This window comes from Scomber scombrus, chromosome 1 (genome assembly GCF_963691925.1).
Source record: "Scomber scombrus chromosome 1, fScoSco1.1, whole genome shotgun sequence".
In the NCBI taxonomy this organism is placed as follows: Eukaryota; Metazoa; Chordata; class Actinopteri; order Scombriformes; family Scombridae; genus Scomber; species Scomber scombrus.
The window spans coordinates 35,103,620-35,121,214 of record NC_084970.1 but is presented as its reverse complement, the minus strand read 5'-3'; the positions used below and the strand labels follow the sequence as shown (position 1 = coordinate 35,121,214).

At 36.1% G+C, this 17,595-nt stretch overlaps 1 protein-coding gene and 1 long non-coding RNA gene across 4 annotated transcripts; one reads left to right on the top strand and one right to left on the bottom strand.

The window, feature by feature from the left end:
• LOC133987776 (uncharacterized) lies at positions 1 to 1,386 on the top strand. Its single transcript, XR_009925585.1, has 2 exons — positions 1 to 535; positions 1,317 to 1,386. It is a non-coding gene; the product is annotated as an uncharacterized LOC133987776 (long non-coding RNA).
• Positions 1,387 to 3,109: 1,723 nt separating this feature from the next.
• On the bottom strand, positions 3,110 to 12,114 carry LOC133985857 (C-C motif chemokine 22-like). Of its 3 annotated transcripts, XM_062425777.1 has the most exons (4): positions 11,997 to 12,114; positions 11,843 to 11,900; positions 4,550 to 4,618; positions 3,110 to 3,777 (listed from the first exon to the last, which is right to left on the bottom strand). In XM_062425777.1, exons 1-4 carry the CDS (start codon positions 12,058 to 12,060, stop codon positions 3,621 to 3,623), a joined length of 348 nt encoding a protein of 115 aa, XP_062281761.1. In that variant the 5' UTR covers positions 12,061 to 12,114; the 3' UTR covers positions 3,110 to 3,620. The 3 variants fall into 3 exon arrangements, with proteins under 3 accessions (XP_062281761.1, XP_062281684.1, XP_062281606.1); XM_062425700.1 differs by lacking the exon at positions 4,550 to 4,618 and having other exon boundaries at positions 11,774 to 11,900; XM_062425622.1 differs by lacking the exons at positions 3,110 to 3,777; positions 4,550 to 4,618 and adding an exon at positions 10,235 to 10,414 and having other exon boundaries at positions 11,774 to 11,900.
• Positions 12,115 to 17,595: the final 5,481 nt, after the last annotated feature.

Here is a 17,595-nt window from a genome sequence, read left to right as displayed (position 1 = left end):
GCATATGTGTGTGTAGCCTGGTTGAAAATGTCCTGTCTGAACATTTAAATCCATCTGACGGTTTTGGATCTGTTTCAGTCTTTGTTTCCACTTGAATCAAAGTAAACTCTCTTCTCACTAACACCTGCTGTTATTAAGAGCGTTTAGTGTTTCAGGGCACAGATGGAGTGTTTTGAAGAGCGTCTTTCTATCTGTGTCTTACTTCCACTCAGAAACAACGGGAACATTGAAAAGTCCACTGATCGCTCTTTCTTCGTCCAACCTGCTCTGCCTGCTGTCCTGATGGAGAAAACTGTAACACAAACTGCCTGAAACATCAACAACTCTCTCCTTAAGATGCTCAAGTGGAGGGAATTACATGATTTATTTGTACAGTATGTGTCCATCATAACCTGATAATCCGTCCTGTTGTCTTCCTGTCGACCGTACAATTTTTGTGTTTGGTTTGACTGTTTATAAAGCATAAAGGTTTAAATTATCTCCCAATGCTGTGTTAGACCTTTTTAGCCAACTTCATTCCAGCATTTTACCACAGGTTTTACACTTTTTTTTCGGGTTTTCTTGGTGGAAATTAGGGTCATAGAGTTATTCCTGTTGTCTTCCTGGGTCAAAATTGACCCTGTTTGGTTTGATTGTTAATCGATCAGTCTTTATATATATGTAGCGCCAAATCACAATAAAAGTCAAGAAACCTCAGACAGAACCGGACTCTAGTGCCGCTTTTCCACTGTACAGTTCTAGCACTACTTGGCTCGACTCGGCTCGACTCAGCTAGGTACGGTTCCAGGAACAACCTTTTCCATTACAAAAAAGTACCTACTCAACATAGGCGGGGTCGTCATAGCACGGCTCCGCGAAACTGCTGTGACTTCGTATTATACGCGACACAAAACACATAAACAATGGAGGACATGGAGGCAGTGGTGTACTTGCTGCTGTTTGTGGCTTTCTGTCTCACACAAAGCAAGAAAATTGAGCCGTATAGCTGTAAAGCTGCTGCCTGTATTTAAAAATGCTGGGTTCTTGTGTCGGACGGCTCATGACTCGTGAAGACTCTCTGACCAATCAGTGGCTGGCAGTCTGTTGACGTCATATTTAGTATCGGCTCGGCTCACTTGGAACCTCGGCAGAGCAGATACTAAAAAAGTACCAGGTACCAGGTACTATCCGTAGTGAAAAAAACGAGTAGAGTCGAGTCGAGTCGGTGGGCGACCATCTGCGTTGACCGGTTGGTTGGTTGAGCATAACGTATAAATTATCACCCAATTCTGTGTTGGACCTTTTTTGCCAACTTCATTCCAACTTATTACCACAAGTTTTACACATATTTTGTTTGGAAATTATGGTCAATAGGTCTCATTTAATAAAATTATACCTCATTTTTGAGTTAACACCTGTTATCCTCCTGGGTTAAAAATTGATCCGAAGGACAACAGGTAAAAGGACTCAAATTGACCATTGAGGCACCAGATGATAGTAAATAAACATTTACTCCAAATCACGTAATTTCACCAGCAGATGTTGTGTGTACTGTCATCAGTTGATACATGATTAGGCCTGGGTAACATTTAAAAAATTACAATACCAATACCAATCCAAGTACCCTTAAAGTGATATAGATACCAGAATACTTCCTTCGATACCCATCATGTGAATAGAAGCATTAAATTGCATAAAATGCCAGCACTCCTCCACATATGGCTGTGAGCAAGTCCATACAAATAGTCATATTTTGTAGTTCTGGGTGCAAAAAGGATTGATTGCAGGTATCGTTTGACGACGGATGTTTCGATACTACTTGGTACCCAATTTATTTCGGTCAATACCTTAAAGATACTGAGTTCCGATACCCAGCTCTATACATGATATTCAATTGTCTAATGCAGTTTGGAAACACGTAATGCTAAATGGCAGCAGAGCATTAACTGTCCAGGTTCATGTTAACTTCAGATGGTTAGATGTTACATAATACTATCTGAGCAGTCGTCCATGTAAACTGTAAAAGGGGGGACGTCTTCAAAAAATACTTGACAGGTGATTAGATGAACCATTTTACCTGATGAGGCAGCTGGATTTGAGACGTTGATCAAACGTCAAGCAATTAACTTGAAGCCTGACAAAATGTATTCTCCTGTGATATCGCAAATCTAGTTGCCTCTCAAGGTAAGGTTCAGGTTCTTTATTCTTAAATTTGAAACATTTCAACCTGTAATGTTAGACACACTGAGACAGAAAACATTGAAGATATGACTTTGATAATGTTACTTCATTTACACGCACGCTACAACTGCTCAGCTCACGCTTTCAAAGTTACACTAATATTACCAAACAGGAGACAGACAAATTCAGTTATCTGAGGTTTCTGAGGAGTTGGTGGAGACCAAAACAGAGCTAAAAAGCCACAAGACCTGCACATGATACGATGCAAATGCACAGTTTGACCACATGACTCCCAAATGACACAAATGAGCTTTTTCTAATCTGATGCCCCCATCAGCAGAAATCTGCAGGATACCATTATCAGTCTGTGCTTTCCAAAACTGTCACACATCACTGTTAATGTTAAGCAATAATGATGTTTTATGATGTGACAGCGCTGTGGTTAAGGTCTGGTTAGGTTTAGGTAAAGATCCTGGTTTGGGTTAAAATGATCACTTTGTTAAGGTTAGAGAAAGCATGAGAAATTGTCCCTTAAAGCCTTAAAGTTAGGCCACCTTTGTCGTCATGGCTACAATAATAAACACAGGAGTTAAGGTCCCATGGTCAAACGATGAATTTTGTGGTGTTTAATTTGGTGGACTTGTTGTATGACCACAGTATAAGTATAGTATAGTATAGTACAGTATAGTATTGTATAGTATTGTACTGTATAGTATTTTTCAACAATTATAAGTTTTCCTATAAAGACATTTGATATTATTACATCCGTTTTTAATATGCTTACAACTAAATTATACTGTTATAAACCATTTATATACTGCTTATAAATGCTGAATAGGGAGGCTTACATTTGTCATTATAATTACAGTAATGACTTTTAATGATTTCAATTTCAATTAATTTTTTCTAATGCTACCTAAATTAACACTCAATGACCGTTGTATTTCTGTCTCAACAGGTTTTATTCTTGGAAATCAACAAAGAAGTTTACATCGACATTTATATAATTATGGACATTTCAAAATGTACAAACATATTTGTGCGGAAAGATGTGTATTGTCATGGAGGGTGTAGCGGTTCTTTTTAAATAGTATAATGTACATTAAATTATTGATTAAATAGCCTTTACCTTCTGTCTCAATGCATAGAAATATATAGAGCTCCAAAATTAAAAAAACAGAGGGGCAGTAACTCGTAGTAATAATAAACATACAATTTCCATTTACCATTGACAATTAAAAATCAGCAATATAAACAGTAGTACTATTTATTATTTTATAGAAATCTTACACCAAACTCTGATATGAATAATTCAAAGTGAAAATGTCAGTTAAAGACAACTTTAACATACAAAGATACTTTTCTGTGTAATCATCATTGATTATCAGTTATAACAGCCAATAAAATACATAATTTACACGTAATTACGGTGAACAAAGGACCAGCATTCACCCACTGGATTACTGCTGTTTCTTTTGTTTGTCACACTTGGATATGTTGAAAGGGGCAGAAGGTAACTTGTTGTTAGCAGTTGCCTTCTCAAACTCTGCCAACAGTTTCTTCGCCTGTGGCCATTCGGGATCGAGACAAGACTCCTTACCACACACAGTTGTGACTCTGTAAGAAACACATAAAACATATTGTGCACTGTTAGAAGCACAATTACACACACAGTGCCATTGATTTTCATCTATTTTCAGTATTCAGGTTATTATGAACTTGATGTAGTATGCAGTATTACAGTAAAAGTACTGCAGTATTATGAGCGATGTAGTATGCAGTATTACAGTAAAAGTACCGCAGTATTATGAGTGATGTAGTATGCAGTATTACAGTAAAAGTAGTGGTTTGGTCCCTCTGACTGATATATTATTTTATATGACATCATTAGATTATTAATACTGATAATACTGGTTCAGGTCTGTTCAAACAATAACTAAACAGCTCCCCCCTGTGGAGACTCTAAAAACTACTAAACATTTTAATCATTTGCCGACTGGCATCTAAGATTTCTATATTTGTGATTTGTTGCTTATTTAGTTATAAATAGTTATACAGTAGTTCTAGGAAATACTTGAGAAATTACATTTTCAGGGTCTTTAAGTACTGTATTATGTATTTTCACGTACTTTTACTTAATTTCATCTTTATATTTCAAAACATTTTGAAGTGAAATAGTGTATTTCTAACTCATTAATCTGACAACTTTACCTGCACAAGAGATTTACATACAAAAATATATGAAACCTCATTAATATGAGGCACCGTTATAGATGAAATAACACCTCAATATAAAGTAGTTGGCATTAGAAGTATTAATAATATGGAGTAAATGATTAACATGTGCACCATCTAATGCAAATGCAACAATCAAAACCAGTATACTTACACAATGGCTGTGATTTTACAGCGACTCGGGGTCATCGCCACATGTTTCACCTTTGGCTTAGGAATTAACCTTTTAGTGAAGCTTAGACAGCATTCCTCAGAGACCAGACCTGGAGCGTTCAGAGCTGTGGACACACACAAATTTGTAACAATCTGTCTCTTAAATGCAGTTATTGTGGCGTCTCAAGCAGAGGAAATCAAGCAGAGTCACTGACTTGCAGAGCTGTGATGCAGGAAGCAGATCAGAGCCAGAAGTATGAGAGTCAGCAGCGTCTTCATGGTTCCCCGACAGAGACTGATGTGTTGCTGTTTGGATGAAAGCTTGATCTTGATCTTCAGAGGTGATCTGGTACTGGAGACTCTGCTCTGGGCTCCTTTTATACACAGCACAGTCCATTTCAAATAATTTCAAAGTGCATGCTGTTCTAAGAAAGTAGCGTGTGATGTCTATCTTTCTTCCTCTATTTTGGGCTCTACGGAGAAAAAAGAAGAACCCAATAATGTGTAATACAATTCTGCAAAAAAGCCTGACAGAAATTAAAAAGTATGTTTGAATTGCTGCTTCCCATTTTAGGTTTCATTCATGGAATATTCCTGCCAACAAGAAGAGAGAGGGGATTTCTATCAGAGACAGACATTAGCATGAGGGACGCTCTCTTATTTGAAAACTGTGTTCACTCAGGTTGTCTCACTGGAATTAAGACAGCAACACAATCAGCATAAAGAAACAACACAGCAAAGGCCAGACACCTACAATCAACAAATAATTAATAGAAACAGTTACAATCTTCATAAAAACCATCAGATAAAGTTTTATGATCTCCGAGGAGAATGAAAAAAGGTAGTTTGAGGGAAGTTTGCAGTTTATTCCTTTAAAAAGGTGCAGTTATGAATCAAATTTACTTAAAACAAATGTGATGATTGATTTCTAATCAGGATATCTAATTTCCTTCTAATAGCTTCAATATCGTGACACCATGAGACTGGGTATTAGTGGACATTTTTAACACAATTTGCACATACGATTCATGAGTTTCAGTACTGATGTCAACCTGATTGGAATGATATAGATGAAATGTTCTATAGGTGAATGGAAATGCATGAATTATTATGATTATTTTTAAAATATTGTGGCTCCACAGGGAGCTGTGTGAAATCCAAGCAGCAACTAAAATGTCTTGAGGCAGAATATCCTTAAAGTGCCACATATGACCACAAGATACTCCAACTGACTCCCAGTCAAAAAGCCTCCACTTGTAAGTCAATGATGTTTTTCAGTAAGTCTCAATCACTAAATTGAGGGCCTCTAATAAGTTTGCTGGTGGTCACTTTGGAAATTACTTGTCCATTAATAAGATTTGAAGACTTATAGAAGTTTTGATATCTGATACATGGGGGTTGATTGACAGCTGTGATTGACAGTTGGCTCACCTGCTGCTCTCCAGTCCTTGCACTGAGTCGGACTACTGTCACAAACGTTTAATGTTACTTAAACTACGATACAAGTAAGTTAACATTAGCTTGGGTCTGAGGTAGTGTGGTGTGTTTCCAGAGTATGAAAGGCAACACATCATACTGGCTCCAAACTGAAAAGATGTAGCCAAACATAAGCTGCAATTTTGGGCTTCAAACCGGATCCAATGAAACTCACAGTTGACGTCACACCTTGCTTCACTCACTTGAGTTAGTGTCAGTTGGGGCTGAAGACTACAAGTTTGGAAATGAAAACATCCAGAAGGCACAGAGTTAGAAAGAAGTGATGTTATCAAACTATGCATTGATTTTTTTCAAAAACTCTGACAGTGTTATAGGAGCAGATCATTTGGTGGCAGTGTGTTAAATAGAGAAATAAAAAAAATCTGTTTGGAGAAGAGAAAAAGATTAATTTGGTGTCAGGATAAAACACACTCCAAAAGCACTCCAAAACATTTACAAATACTTTGACTTCATGAGAGTGTTTCCAATCTGTGGCACCTTATAAATCTACCACTAAAAATCAGAGGACATATTCAACTTTTTAACTTGCTTATATTTGTCTGCTAACGTTGCTACTTTGCTTTTAACTACAAAATATATCAAATATGGTGCATTATTGTGGATTACAATGCCATGCAAACACGCACAGGTGTGGCTGATTAAACTAATTAAGTCACCATACACTAATAAGAATAAGATGTGGTTATTATACTGCATAATAACCAACATGACACTAAGTACATTGTGCTGGTAATACTAGTGTTCTTTTACTCAGAGAATTTTGAAGTTTAACTTTTACTTAAAAAGCATTTTGAGATTGCAGTATCACGTCCACTGAAGTTAAGGATCTGAATACTTCTTTCATTACTTCCCCAAAATGACTGAGGAAATCAGTAAAAAAAACTGCAGCAGTGGCAGAATATTTGTTAAAATGAACTGTGATCATTAAACTGAGCTTCCTCTCAACATTAAGAAAGGGGATTTCTGTTTGTTTACTACCAAGTACAGCATGTTCGTAGAAAGGCTGCTGCACACGAGGAAGTGAAAATAGGAAAAGAAAACTACTGAGTCAGTCAATTTTATAGTGATGTTACCTATCTTTGAACTTTTAATTATAATGGAGTAAATGTTCTCTGTGTATTGGTACTTTAACCCTTACATACTGTTCAGATCAAATTTGACCAATTTTTAAATTTGAGAGTAGTAAAAACACCCTGAGCACCATTTTGTTAACCTGAAGTTTTCTAAAGGCCCCAAATGTTTTAGGCAACATAGGACTATATTAATGTGATTGTTAATGTTTTTTCTCCATTAAAAAAGAAGTGTAAAACCTACAGAAACACTCTCTGACATTCAGTAAAGGACAGGTTCACAATTTTTAAAGTGTGTCTTAAACCAGCAGTCAGGTGTTCATATGAACAGTGAAAGATGTTTTCCTCTCTGTAATCATTCCTCCTGTTCATACTGACTATTAAAATATCTCCTTCAAATGTGCTTTCAGTGTAAGTGATGGAGGACAAAATCCACAGATTGATTTTACTTTTTACATTTGAGTGCTGCACCGAGGTACAAATTTAAGGTACTTATGCTTTACTTGAGTATTTCTATTTTATGCTACTTTGTCCCAGACAAGCCCCCAATAATGTAATGGTTGTTGCACTTTTGTGTTATGATCTGTGAAAGTTACTTAGTGAAAGTTAGTGACCCGACAAAAGTGTAGTGCAGGTACCAGAACACAAAGGCCATAAACCACAAGTTACAGCTGCCTGAACTTTCTGTTTTAGTTCCTGTTTTAATTTGAAATGTTTTCTCCTTGTGTTTCTGTCATCTTTACTTCCTGTTGTTTCCCGCCTTAGTTGATTTCCTCATGTGCTTCACCTGTGTCTTGTTTTACTCACCTGTGTCTTGTTCATGATACCCCTTGTGTATTTAAGTCTTGGTTTTCTGCTCAGTCTTTGTTGGATCCTCTGTTAAGTCTCGTCTAGATTTGTCAGCTTTCACCTGTTCTTGTCAGTAGTTTTTTCTTGGTTTTTGTACATGTCCTAGAAATAAAACCTTTTTCTGACTTCTGTCTCCTGCAGTTGGGTCCACCTGCTCAGCTTTAAATGGCAACTGCACACAAAAGTATTAACACAGCTCCAAAAGAAAAAATAACAAACAAAAAAGTAGAGATGCTCACACAAAAGGATCATAACCAAACTGCTTCCCAACCGAGGGAAACCAGCTCTAGAACGGCACTACCTGCCCACTGATATGGATAACTAACCTAGCTAGTCTTCATTGGCTTACCAGGCTCGAGGTTTACATTAAAATGCTGAACTCAGTGTATCACCGAAGACTGGAGATGTAGCCAAGTGCAAAACACTGAAGCGTTACCCCACAAAATGATAACTGTGCTCACATTTACTTCTCCATATATTCCGGATGAGCCCCAATTCATTTTACGACCATACACTGTATATAAGAAATGGACGTAACATCCGTGATGTCACCCATTGGTTTGTGGACTGCTGCTCGGAAGCCAATCGTATCAGATATGAGCAGCGCCATGTTGAAAATTTCAGGTGCATGCTGGGAGAAATAAAAACATGGATTCTACTTATATGGGCATCAGGAGGAGCATGAGGCGCCCTCCTGAACCTGTGAACCAATCAACCTGTCAATCACGACGTAGCCACGCCCTAATGCATACCCTGCTTTATCGTCAAATATAAAATCAGGGAGGCCAAAATGTCCCAAATGAACATCATACTGCATTGAAGAAGGCTTTAAACTAGCGATTGAGACCATAAACACATTTTGAAAACGTTTACTGAGGTTAGAAATCAAGTGAGAAGTTGGTGAATTCTCCATTGACTTGTATAGAGACGGAAGTCCTTTTGACACCAAAACGGTCGCCCCCTGGTGGACTTTTGATAGAATGCAGTTTTAAGTTACTTCCACATTGGCATCATTTCAGAGGACCGGAACTCCCCGCCTGATTACGACCCAGCCTAGGGGAAACCCTGGCACATACTAATAATAGTCAAGCGACTTCTGGGTCTATTTAATGCTACTTTGTACTTTATTATTAATACTTTATTTGCCACATATAGTTACAAGTTCTTACATAAAATATATTTTAATATTCTGTTGTTTTAATTGTCTCTTCCTTTTCTTTTAATTTATTTTTGTATTTTATATGTAATTTTGGGCCTCATGTGAGCTGTTATGTCTCTTATTTATTCTTCTGTACAGCACTTTGGTCAACTTTGGTTGTGTTAAAGTGCTTAACAAATAAAATTGGATTGGATTGGATTTTTAAAAAAAAAGAAGTTTTGCACTTTATGTGAAAGGTGCTATATATATGCAGTGTACTATTATTAATACTAAACACATATGATAAACTTATATATTATGATGCAGTACTGTTACTATTAATCAAACCAAAGTATCTAAAAATGGTTCCACAACAATATACAACATTAAAATGCTCTTAAATGTATTTGCTAGTGACACAAACAAACAATATACTATAATAATATAACACTCTAAAGTAGCCACTCTGCACAATGAACACCACACAACTAGATTATAGTGTTATAAACCATTTGTATACTGCTTATAAATGCTGAATAGGGAGGCTCACATGTGTTGTTATTATTATTGCAGTAATGATGACATTTTAGCTTCATATTTTATTCTTTTTTTTTTAAATACTACTGAAATTAACACTCAATGACATTTGTATTTCTATAATTTATTCTTGAAAACCAACACAGACGTTCACATCAACATTTATATAATATTACATTTCAAAATGTACACACATATTTGCGTAGCTGGATGTGTATTCACAATTTGTAGCGGATCTTTCCCCCCTTTTAAATAGTATAATTTACATTAAATTATTTATTTTAAATAACTTTTACCTTCTGTCTCAATACACAAAAAACACATCGAGCTCCAACTCTCAAAAAGCTGAAAACTAAGTACAAAATAGAAAGATACAGCTGTTTCACAGAGGGGCAGTAACTCATAGTAATAATAAACATACAATTAAAAACCCGTAATAAACAGTAGTACCACTTGTTATTTTCCAATAATCCTACACCAATCTATGGTATGAAACATTCAAAGTGAAAATGTTAAAGACTGTGTAATCATCAATGATACAGCCAATAAAACAATAATATAAAAATTAAATGAATTACATTATTACATGTAATAACGGAACAGCATTCACCCGCTGGCTTTCTGCAATTTTTTTTCTTTGTCACAGTTGGATGTGTTGAAAGGAGCAGAAGGTGACGTGTTGTTAAAAGTTGCTGTCTCAAATTCATCCAACAGATTCTTCGCCCATTGCCATTCGGGATCGATACAAGACGTCACATCACACACAGTTGTGACTCTGTAAGAAACACACAAAACATATTGTGCACTGTTATTTTTGTGTAATTGTACACAGCTGTAGTGTTCAGGTCCTTTACTGATGTACAACATAAAAATAATCATTTTCCTTCATTAATTTACTTTACTTAAGTAACCTGAACAGTGAAAACTCTGAAAACTACTAAACATTTCAGGGTACAGGTCCTATAAAAATTTCTTCTCGGAAAAAAAGAATTAAATTATCAGTCCCTTTACTGAAGTAAAAGTACGAAAAACAGCCATGTAAACAGGAAAAAACTAAGTTCTGATACACAAATCTTTTTTCAGTTTTTGGACTTTTTCTCTAATCTTTGATTTTTGCTGAAATATTGGATCATTTGAACATTTATTGAAATGAAACCATGTGAAAAGTTTAGAGGGAAAAATCACTATTTGGTGGAGCTGTTAACAACTCATAGACATCTGAAATGTGAGCCCGACTACACACTGCTTTTTGTAAGAAGTCAAATGTACAATATTTATTTCAGAAATTAAGTGAAGTATAATTGTAAAGTAGCAGAAAACGAAATTAATCAAATTAATCCTGTATTGAATTTGCAGGTCTGTTCACATAATGACTAAACAGCTCTCCTCATGTGGAGACTCTGAAAACTACATTTTTGTCAAATCAAGTATTTAGGGGATCTGTGGAGTAGATGATTAACATGTGCACAATATAATTCATAAGTATTATGAGCTTGATGTAGTATGCAGTATTACAGTAAAAGTAGTGGTTTGGTCCTCTGACTGATATATTATTATATATGACATCATTAGATTATTAATAGTGAAGCATCAGTGTTAGAGCAGCATGTTACTGTTGTAGCTGCTGGAAGTGGAAATCCATCCTGTTTTGGACCAGCAGGTCTGTTCACACAATAACTAAACAGTTCCCCCCTGTGGAGACTCTAAAAACTACTAAACATTTCAATCATTTGCCGACTGGCATCTAAGATTTCTATATTTGTGTTTTGTTGCTTATTTAGTTAAAATATTTATTGTTTTAGAGAAATACTTCAGAAATTACATTTTCAGGGGCTCTAAGTACTGTATTCTGTATTTTCAGGTACTTTTACTTATTTTAATATTTATATTTCGCAGCATTTTAGAAGTGTAATAGTGTATTTCTAACTTATTAATCTGACATCTTTACCTGCACAGTTAGACGTGGATTTACATACAAAAATATATGAATCCTCATAAAATATGAGGCATCGTTATAGATTAAATAACCTCTCGATATAAAGTAGTTTGCATTAGAAGTATTAATAATATAGAGTAGATGATTAACATGTGCACCATCTAATGCAAATCCAACAAACAAAACCTGTATACTTACACAATCGCTGTGATTTTACAGCTATTCGAAGTCTTCGCCACATGTTTCACCTTCGGCTTGGGAATTAACCTTTTAGTGAAGCCTGGACAGCATGGTTCAGCAGAGACATCACCTGGACCAAACAGACCTGTGGACACACATACATAAACATTTGTCACACTCTGTCTCTTAAATGCAGTTATAGTGGCGTCTCAAGCAGAGGAAATCAAGCAGAGTCACTGACTTGCAGAGCTGTGATGCAGGAAGCAGATCAGAGCCAGAAGTATGAGAGTCGGCAGCGTCTTCATGGTTCCCCGACAGAGACTGATGTGTTGCTGTTTGGATGAAAGCTTGATCTTGATCTTCAGGGGTGATCTGGTTCTGGAGACTCTGCTCTGGGCTCCTTTTATACACAGTGGAGTCCATTTCAAATAATTTTCGAAGTGTTAACTGTTCTAAGAAAGTAGCGTGTGGTGTCCATCTCTTTCCTCTTTTCTCTGTCGAGTGCTATTTTGTGCTCTACAGAGAGAAAAAAAAAGTGTAATACAATTCTGCAAAAAAGCCTTACAGAAATGTATGTTTTAATTGCTGCTTCTCATTTTAGGTTACATTCATGGAATATTCCTGCCGACAAGAAGAGAGAGGGGATTTCTATCCGAGACAGACATTAGCTTGAGGGACGCTCTCTTATTTTAAACTATGTTCACTCAGGTTGTCTCACTGGAACTGAGACAGCAACACAATCAACATGAAGAAACAACACAGCAAAAACCAGACACCCATAATCAACAAATGATCAATAAATCCTTATTACTCTGTTAAAGATTTGAAGACTTATAGTAGCTTTGATTTCTGCTACGTGGGGGTTGATTGACAGTTGGCTCACCTACTGCTCTCCAGGACTCACACTGAGTTGGACTATTGTCTCAAAATTTCACCAAGTTTAATGTTACTTGATTACAAGACAACTAAGTTAACATTAGCATGGATCTGAGGTAGTGTGGTGTGAAAGGCAACACACCATACTGGCTCCAAATTATTTGAAGGTCCTGGCTCCAAATGTAAAAGTCTTCACCAAACATAAGCTGCAACTTCTGGCTTCAAACCAGATCCAATGAAACCAACAGGTAACATCACACCTTGCTTCACTCATCCGTATATACAGTCTTACTTGAGTTAGTGTCAGTTGGGGCTGAAGACTACAAGTTTGGAAATGAAAACATGCAGGAAGCACAGAGTTAGAAAGAAGTGATGTTACCAAACTATGCATTGATTTTTTCAAAAACTCTGACAGTGTTATAGGAGCAGATAATTTGGTGGCAGTGTGTTAAATAGAGAAATGGAAATCTGTTTGTGGAAGAGAAAAAGATTAATTTGGTGTCAGGATAAAAAACACAAGAAGATTATTCATATACAAAGCAGAGGTCATTAATATACACAATAATAGTGGACCGATTATGATTACCTGAGGCACTCCAAAACATTTACAAATACTTTAACTTTATGAGAGTGTTTCCAATCTGTGGCACCTTATACATCTATCACTAAAAGTCAGAGGACATATTCAACTTTTTAACTTGCTTATATTTGTCTGCTAACGTTGCTACTTTGCTTTTAACTACAAAATATATAAAAGATGGTGCATTATTGTGGATTACAATGCCCCGCAGACACGCACAAATGTGGCTAATTAAACTAATTTAGGTGATGTCTCCATACACTAATAAGAATAAGATGTGGTTATTATACTGCATAATAACCAACATGACACTAAGTACATTGTTCTGGTAATACTAGTGTACTTTTATTCATAGACAATTTTGAATAGAGGATGTTTAACTATTAACAAAGCATTTTGAGATTGCAGTATCAAGTCCACCGAAGTTAAGGATCTAAATACGTCTTTAATTACTTCCCCAAAATCACTGAGGAATCAGTAAAAAAAACGGCGGCGGCGGCAGAATAATTGTCAAAAGGGAAAAAAAAGTGTGAAATTTCATTGTTAAACTGAGCTTCCTCTCAACATTAAGAAAGGGGAAGTCTGTTTGTTTACTACCAAGTACAGCACGTTCGTAGAAAGGCTGCTGCACACGAGGAAGTGAAAATAGGAAAAGAAAACTACTGAGTCAGTCAATTTTATAGTGATGTTACCTATCTTTGAACTTTTAATTATAATGGAGTAAATGTTCTTTGTGTACTGTTACTCTAACCAAATTTTCTAAAAATGATTCCACAACAACATACAACATTAAAATGCTCTTAAATGTATTTGTTAGTGATACAAACAAACCATATAATATTATATTATAACACTCTAAATAAGCTGCTCTGCATAATGAGTACTTTATGATACTTTAAGTACATTTTGCTGATCATACTACTCTGCTGATGTGGTTATTAACCACAAATGAAAGGTCACAGACCGATGTCACATTTTAACAGACGTGGTCAGCATTCACTGGAACTACTGAAGAAATAGTTCCTATAAAGTTCACAGTGACGTCTGCAGAGAACCAGAATGATGATCCAGGGCAGAGATGTTGTAGTTTTTTGTTCTCAAAGCTGAGAGCAACAATCATGAAATTCAGTTCTCCTCCTTTGTTTTAAAGTAGAGACAAAAGATCTGAAAACCTGGATGAATAAAACTGAAACAACTGGCAGGGAGAGATTTGACACAATGGATAATATAACAAGCTTTTAAAATACAACACACTGTTAAAGAAGCCAAAGCAGTGTGTAGTCAGGCTCACATTTCAGATGTCTATGAGTTGTTAACAGCTCCACCAAATAGTGATTTTTCCCTTTAAACTTCTCACATGGTTTCATTATAATAAATGTTCAAATGATTGGAGATAAAATATTTGGACAATATGAACTAAATGTTTAGGTTTACTCGTCTGTCTTTGGTCATGTATGAGTGTGAAGGGAGCAGGCAATAAACATTTTTTCTTCACCCTGCTCTTTTTTGATTAATAGAAAGTGTATTTTGTTGTTTATATTTAGAATAAAAATGTGCGTACAGTGAAGTGACTTAAAAAAAATAAAGAATAAGAATAAAATGCCACACATATAAAAGCTCATGAAACCTATTAAAACAAATATTGTGCAAAAATCAGAAGCTTATTAGCAGTCATAGTTGTAGTAATATTAGTAGATGTGTTATCTGCACACTCGACACTTTGTGATTTTTTTCTTCCTCATCCGTTTCCACCAGAAACAAACGTGCGCTCTTTCTGAGAACAAATAAACTGTGTTCACACTTACACAGCAAAAAAAGAAGAGATTTTTTTACTTCACACAATATAAACCACAATATAATTATAGGGAAATAGAGAGAAGTGAGTCTGGTTATTTCTGCGAACTTGAGTACAGAGAAAGACTCCTAAGAAAGAAACTGAATGTGTGAAATTTAACATGATGAAACACTGATAGCTACCAGAATAAAGAATTAGCAGTCAGGCTTGGTGAATATATACTGTACTTAATTATATTTTAATAGCAACAAGAAACACTAAATGGTACTCTTTAAAGCACATTATGTACAGATTGAAACACATTAAAACTACAACTGAACCTTGCTGCTCTGCAACTTTCACTGTGATGTTACAAATAAAAGTTACTCAACAATTTGATTATATAATTTTGATCAGGATATACATTTTTTTTCCCAATTGCTCCATTATAATGACATCATAAGACCAACTGTATATGCACGCCTACCTACTGCAACCTGGAAACAAGTTCACGGCTATTTTCATACAGTCTATCTGTCCGAGCTCCTGAACCTGTGAATCAATCAACCTGTCAATCACCACGTAGCCACGCCCTAATGCATACCCTGCTTTATCGTCACATATAAAATCAGGGAGGCCAAAATTTCCCAAATGAACATCATACTGCATTGAAGAAGGCTTTAAACTAGCGATTGAGACCATAAACACATTTTGAAAACGTTTACTGAGGTTAGAAATCAAGTGAGAAGTTGGTGAATTCTCCATTGACTTGTATAGAGACGGAAGTCCTTTTCAACACAAAACGGTCGCCCCCTGGTGGCCTTTTGATAGAATGCAGTTTTAAGTTACTTCCGCGTTGGCATCGTTGCAGAAGACAGGAACTTATGTGAAGTTTTTAAACACAATTGCACATATGAATCTTGAGTTTCAGCACTGATACCGAGCTGACTGGAATGATATAGATAAAATGTTTTATAGGTGAATGGAAATGCATAAATTGTTATGATTATCTTTTAATTTAAAGGAAACCTCATAGAGTGTTTTCAGGTGTTGAGGAGCAGCACAACATATTTGTAAAAAGTGGCATGAAGCCTTTTTTGTGGCTCCAGAGGGAGCTGTGTTAAATCCAAGCAGCAACTAAAAGCAGCCACAAGATGCTCCAAATGACTCCCAGTGTGTAAATTATTAATTATTTTCAATGAGTCATTATGGTCTCGATCTCTAAATTCAGGGCCTCTAATAAGTGTGCTGGTGGTCATTTTGGAAATTATTGCTCTATTTATAAGATTTGAAGACTTATAGTAGCTTTGATGTCTGCCATGTAGGGGTTCATTAACAGATCCAGGACTCACACTGAGTCGGACTATTGTCTCAAAATTTCAGTTTAATGTTCCTTGATTACAAAACAAGTAAGGTAATATTAGCTTGGGTCTGAGGTAGTGTGGGACGTGTTTCCAGAGCGTGAAAGGCGACAACTGTAAGCTTCAACTTTGTGCTTCAACCCACCTTCAATGCAAACCAATCACACATGGCTACATCCACCTTTATATACAGGCTGTGATGAAATCTGATGAATAGCCTCAAACGATGTAACTTGAGTCACTGTCAAGTTTGAAAAGGAAAAGAATCTCAGACCCCTGATAAACCGAATTGTTCTCATACCTGCAACGTCCCAGTTTCCAATCTGGATAAGGGACCTTTGTTACATGTCATACCCATTTCTCTCTCTCTCTCTCTCTCTCTCTCTCTCTCTCTCTCTCTCTCTCTCTCTCTCTCTCTCTCTCTCTCTCTCTCTCTCTCTCTCTCTCTCTCTCTCTCTCTCTCTCTCTCTCTCTCTCTCTCTCTCTCTCTCTCTCTCTCTCTCTCTCTCCTCGTTTGCTGTTGGTCTCTTTGCTACTAATTGTAGAATAACGGTAAGAGTTAAGAGTAGTATAACATATTATAATGTAGTTAGAAGCAGTTATAAGTAGATATTAACTCTATTAATGTACAGTATTTGTCAACAATTATAAGTTGTCCTATAAACACATATTTTAGATTATTACAACTGTGTTTTCAATATGTTTACAACTGTCGTGTCTCTGAGGGTTAAACATCAGACCAAGGAATCCATTGTACATCTCATATTCATAAACATATTAGACGCGATCAGCCGGAACACAAACATTTGTTTAATACTGTAAAAGCTTTTACACACAATGGTCTATTTTTAACACAATCATCTTTCACTTCTCACTTCACAGAGACTGATATCCAGCCAAGAATCAGACCAGCGTCCTGTTTCCTAGCGCCTCACCCAAAATTTCTTTGCACGTATACCATCCTGTTGTTAACACTTGACCTAAAATTCCCTTACATTACCACACAACTAGATTATAGTGTTATAAATCATTTATATACTGCTTATAAATGCTGAATAGGGAGGCTTTCAATATTTACATACATTTTTGCGTAGATGGATGTAAATAGATGGATAAAATAGTACAATGTAAATAAAATCATTGATTTACTTTGATTAAATAGCCTTTACCTCCTGTCTCAATTCACAGAAATACATAAAACTCCAACACTCAAAAAGCTAAAATAGAAAGATACAGCTGTTACACAGAG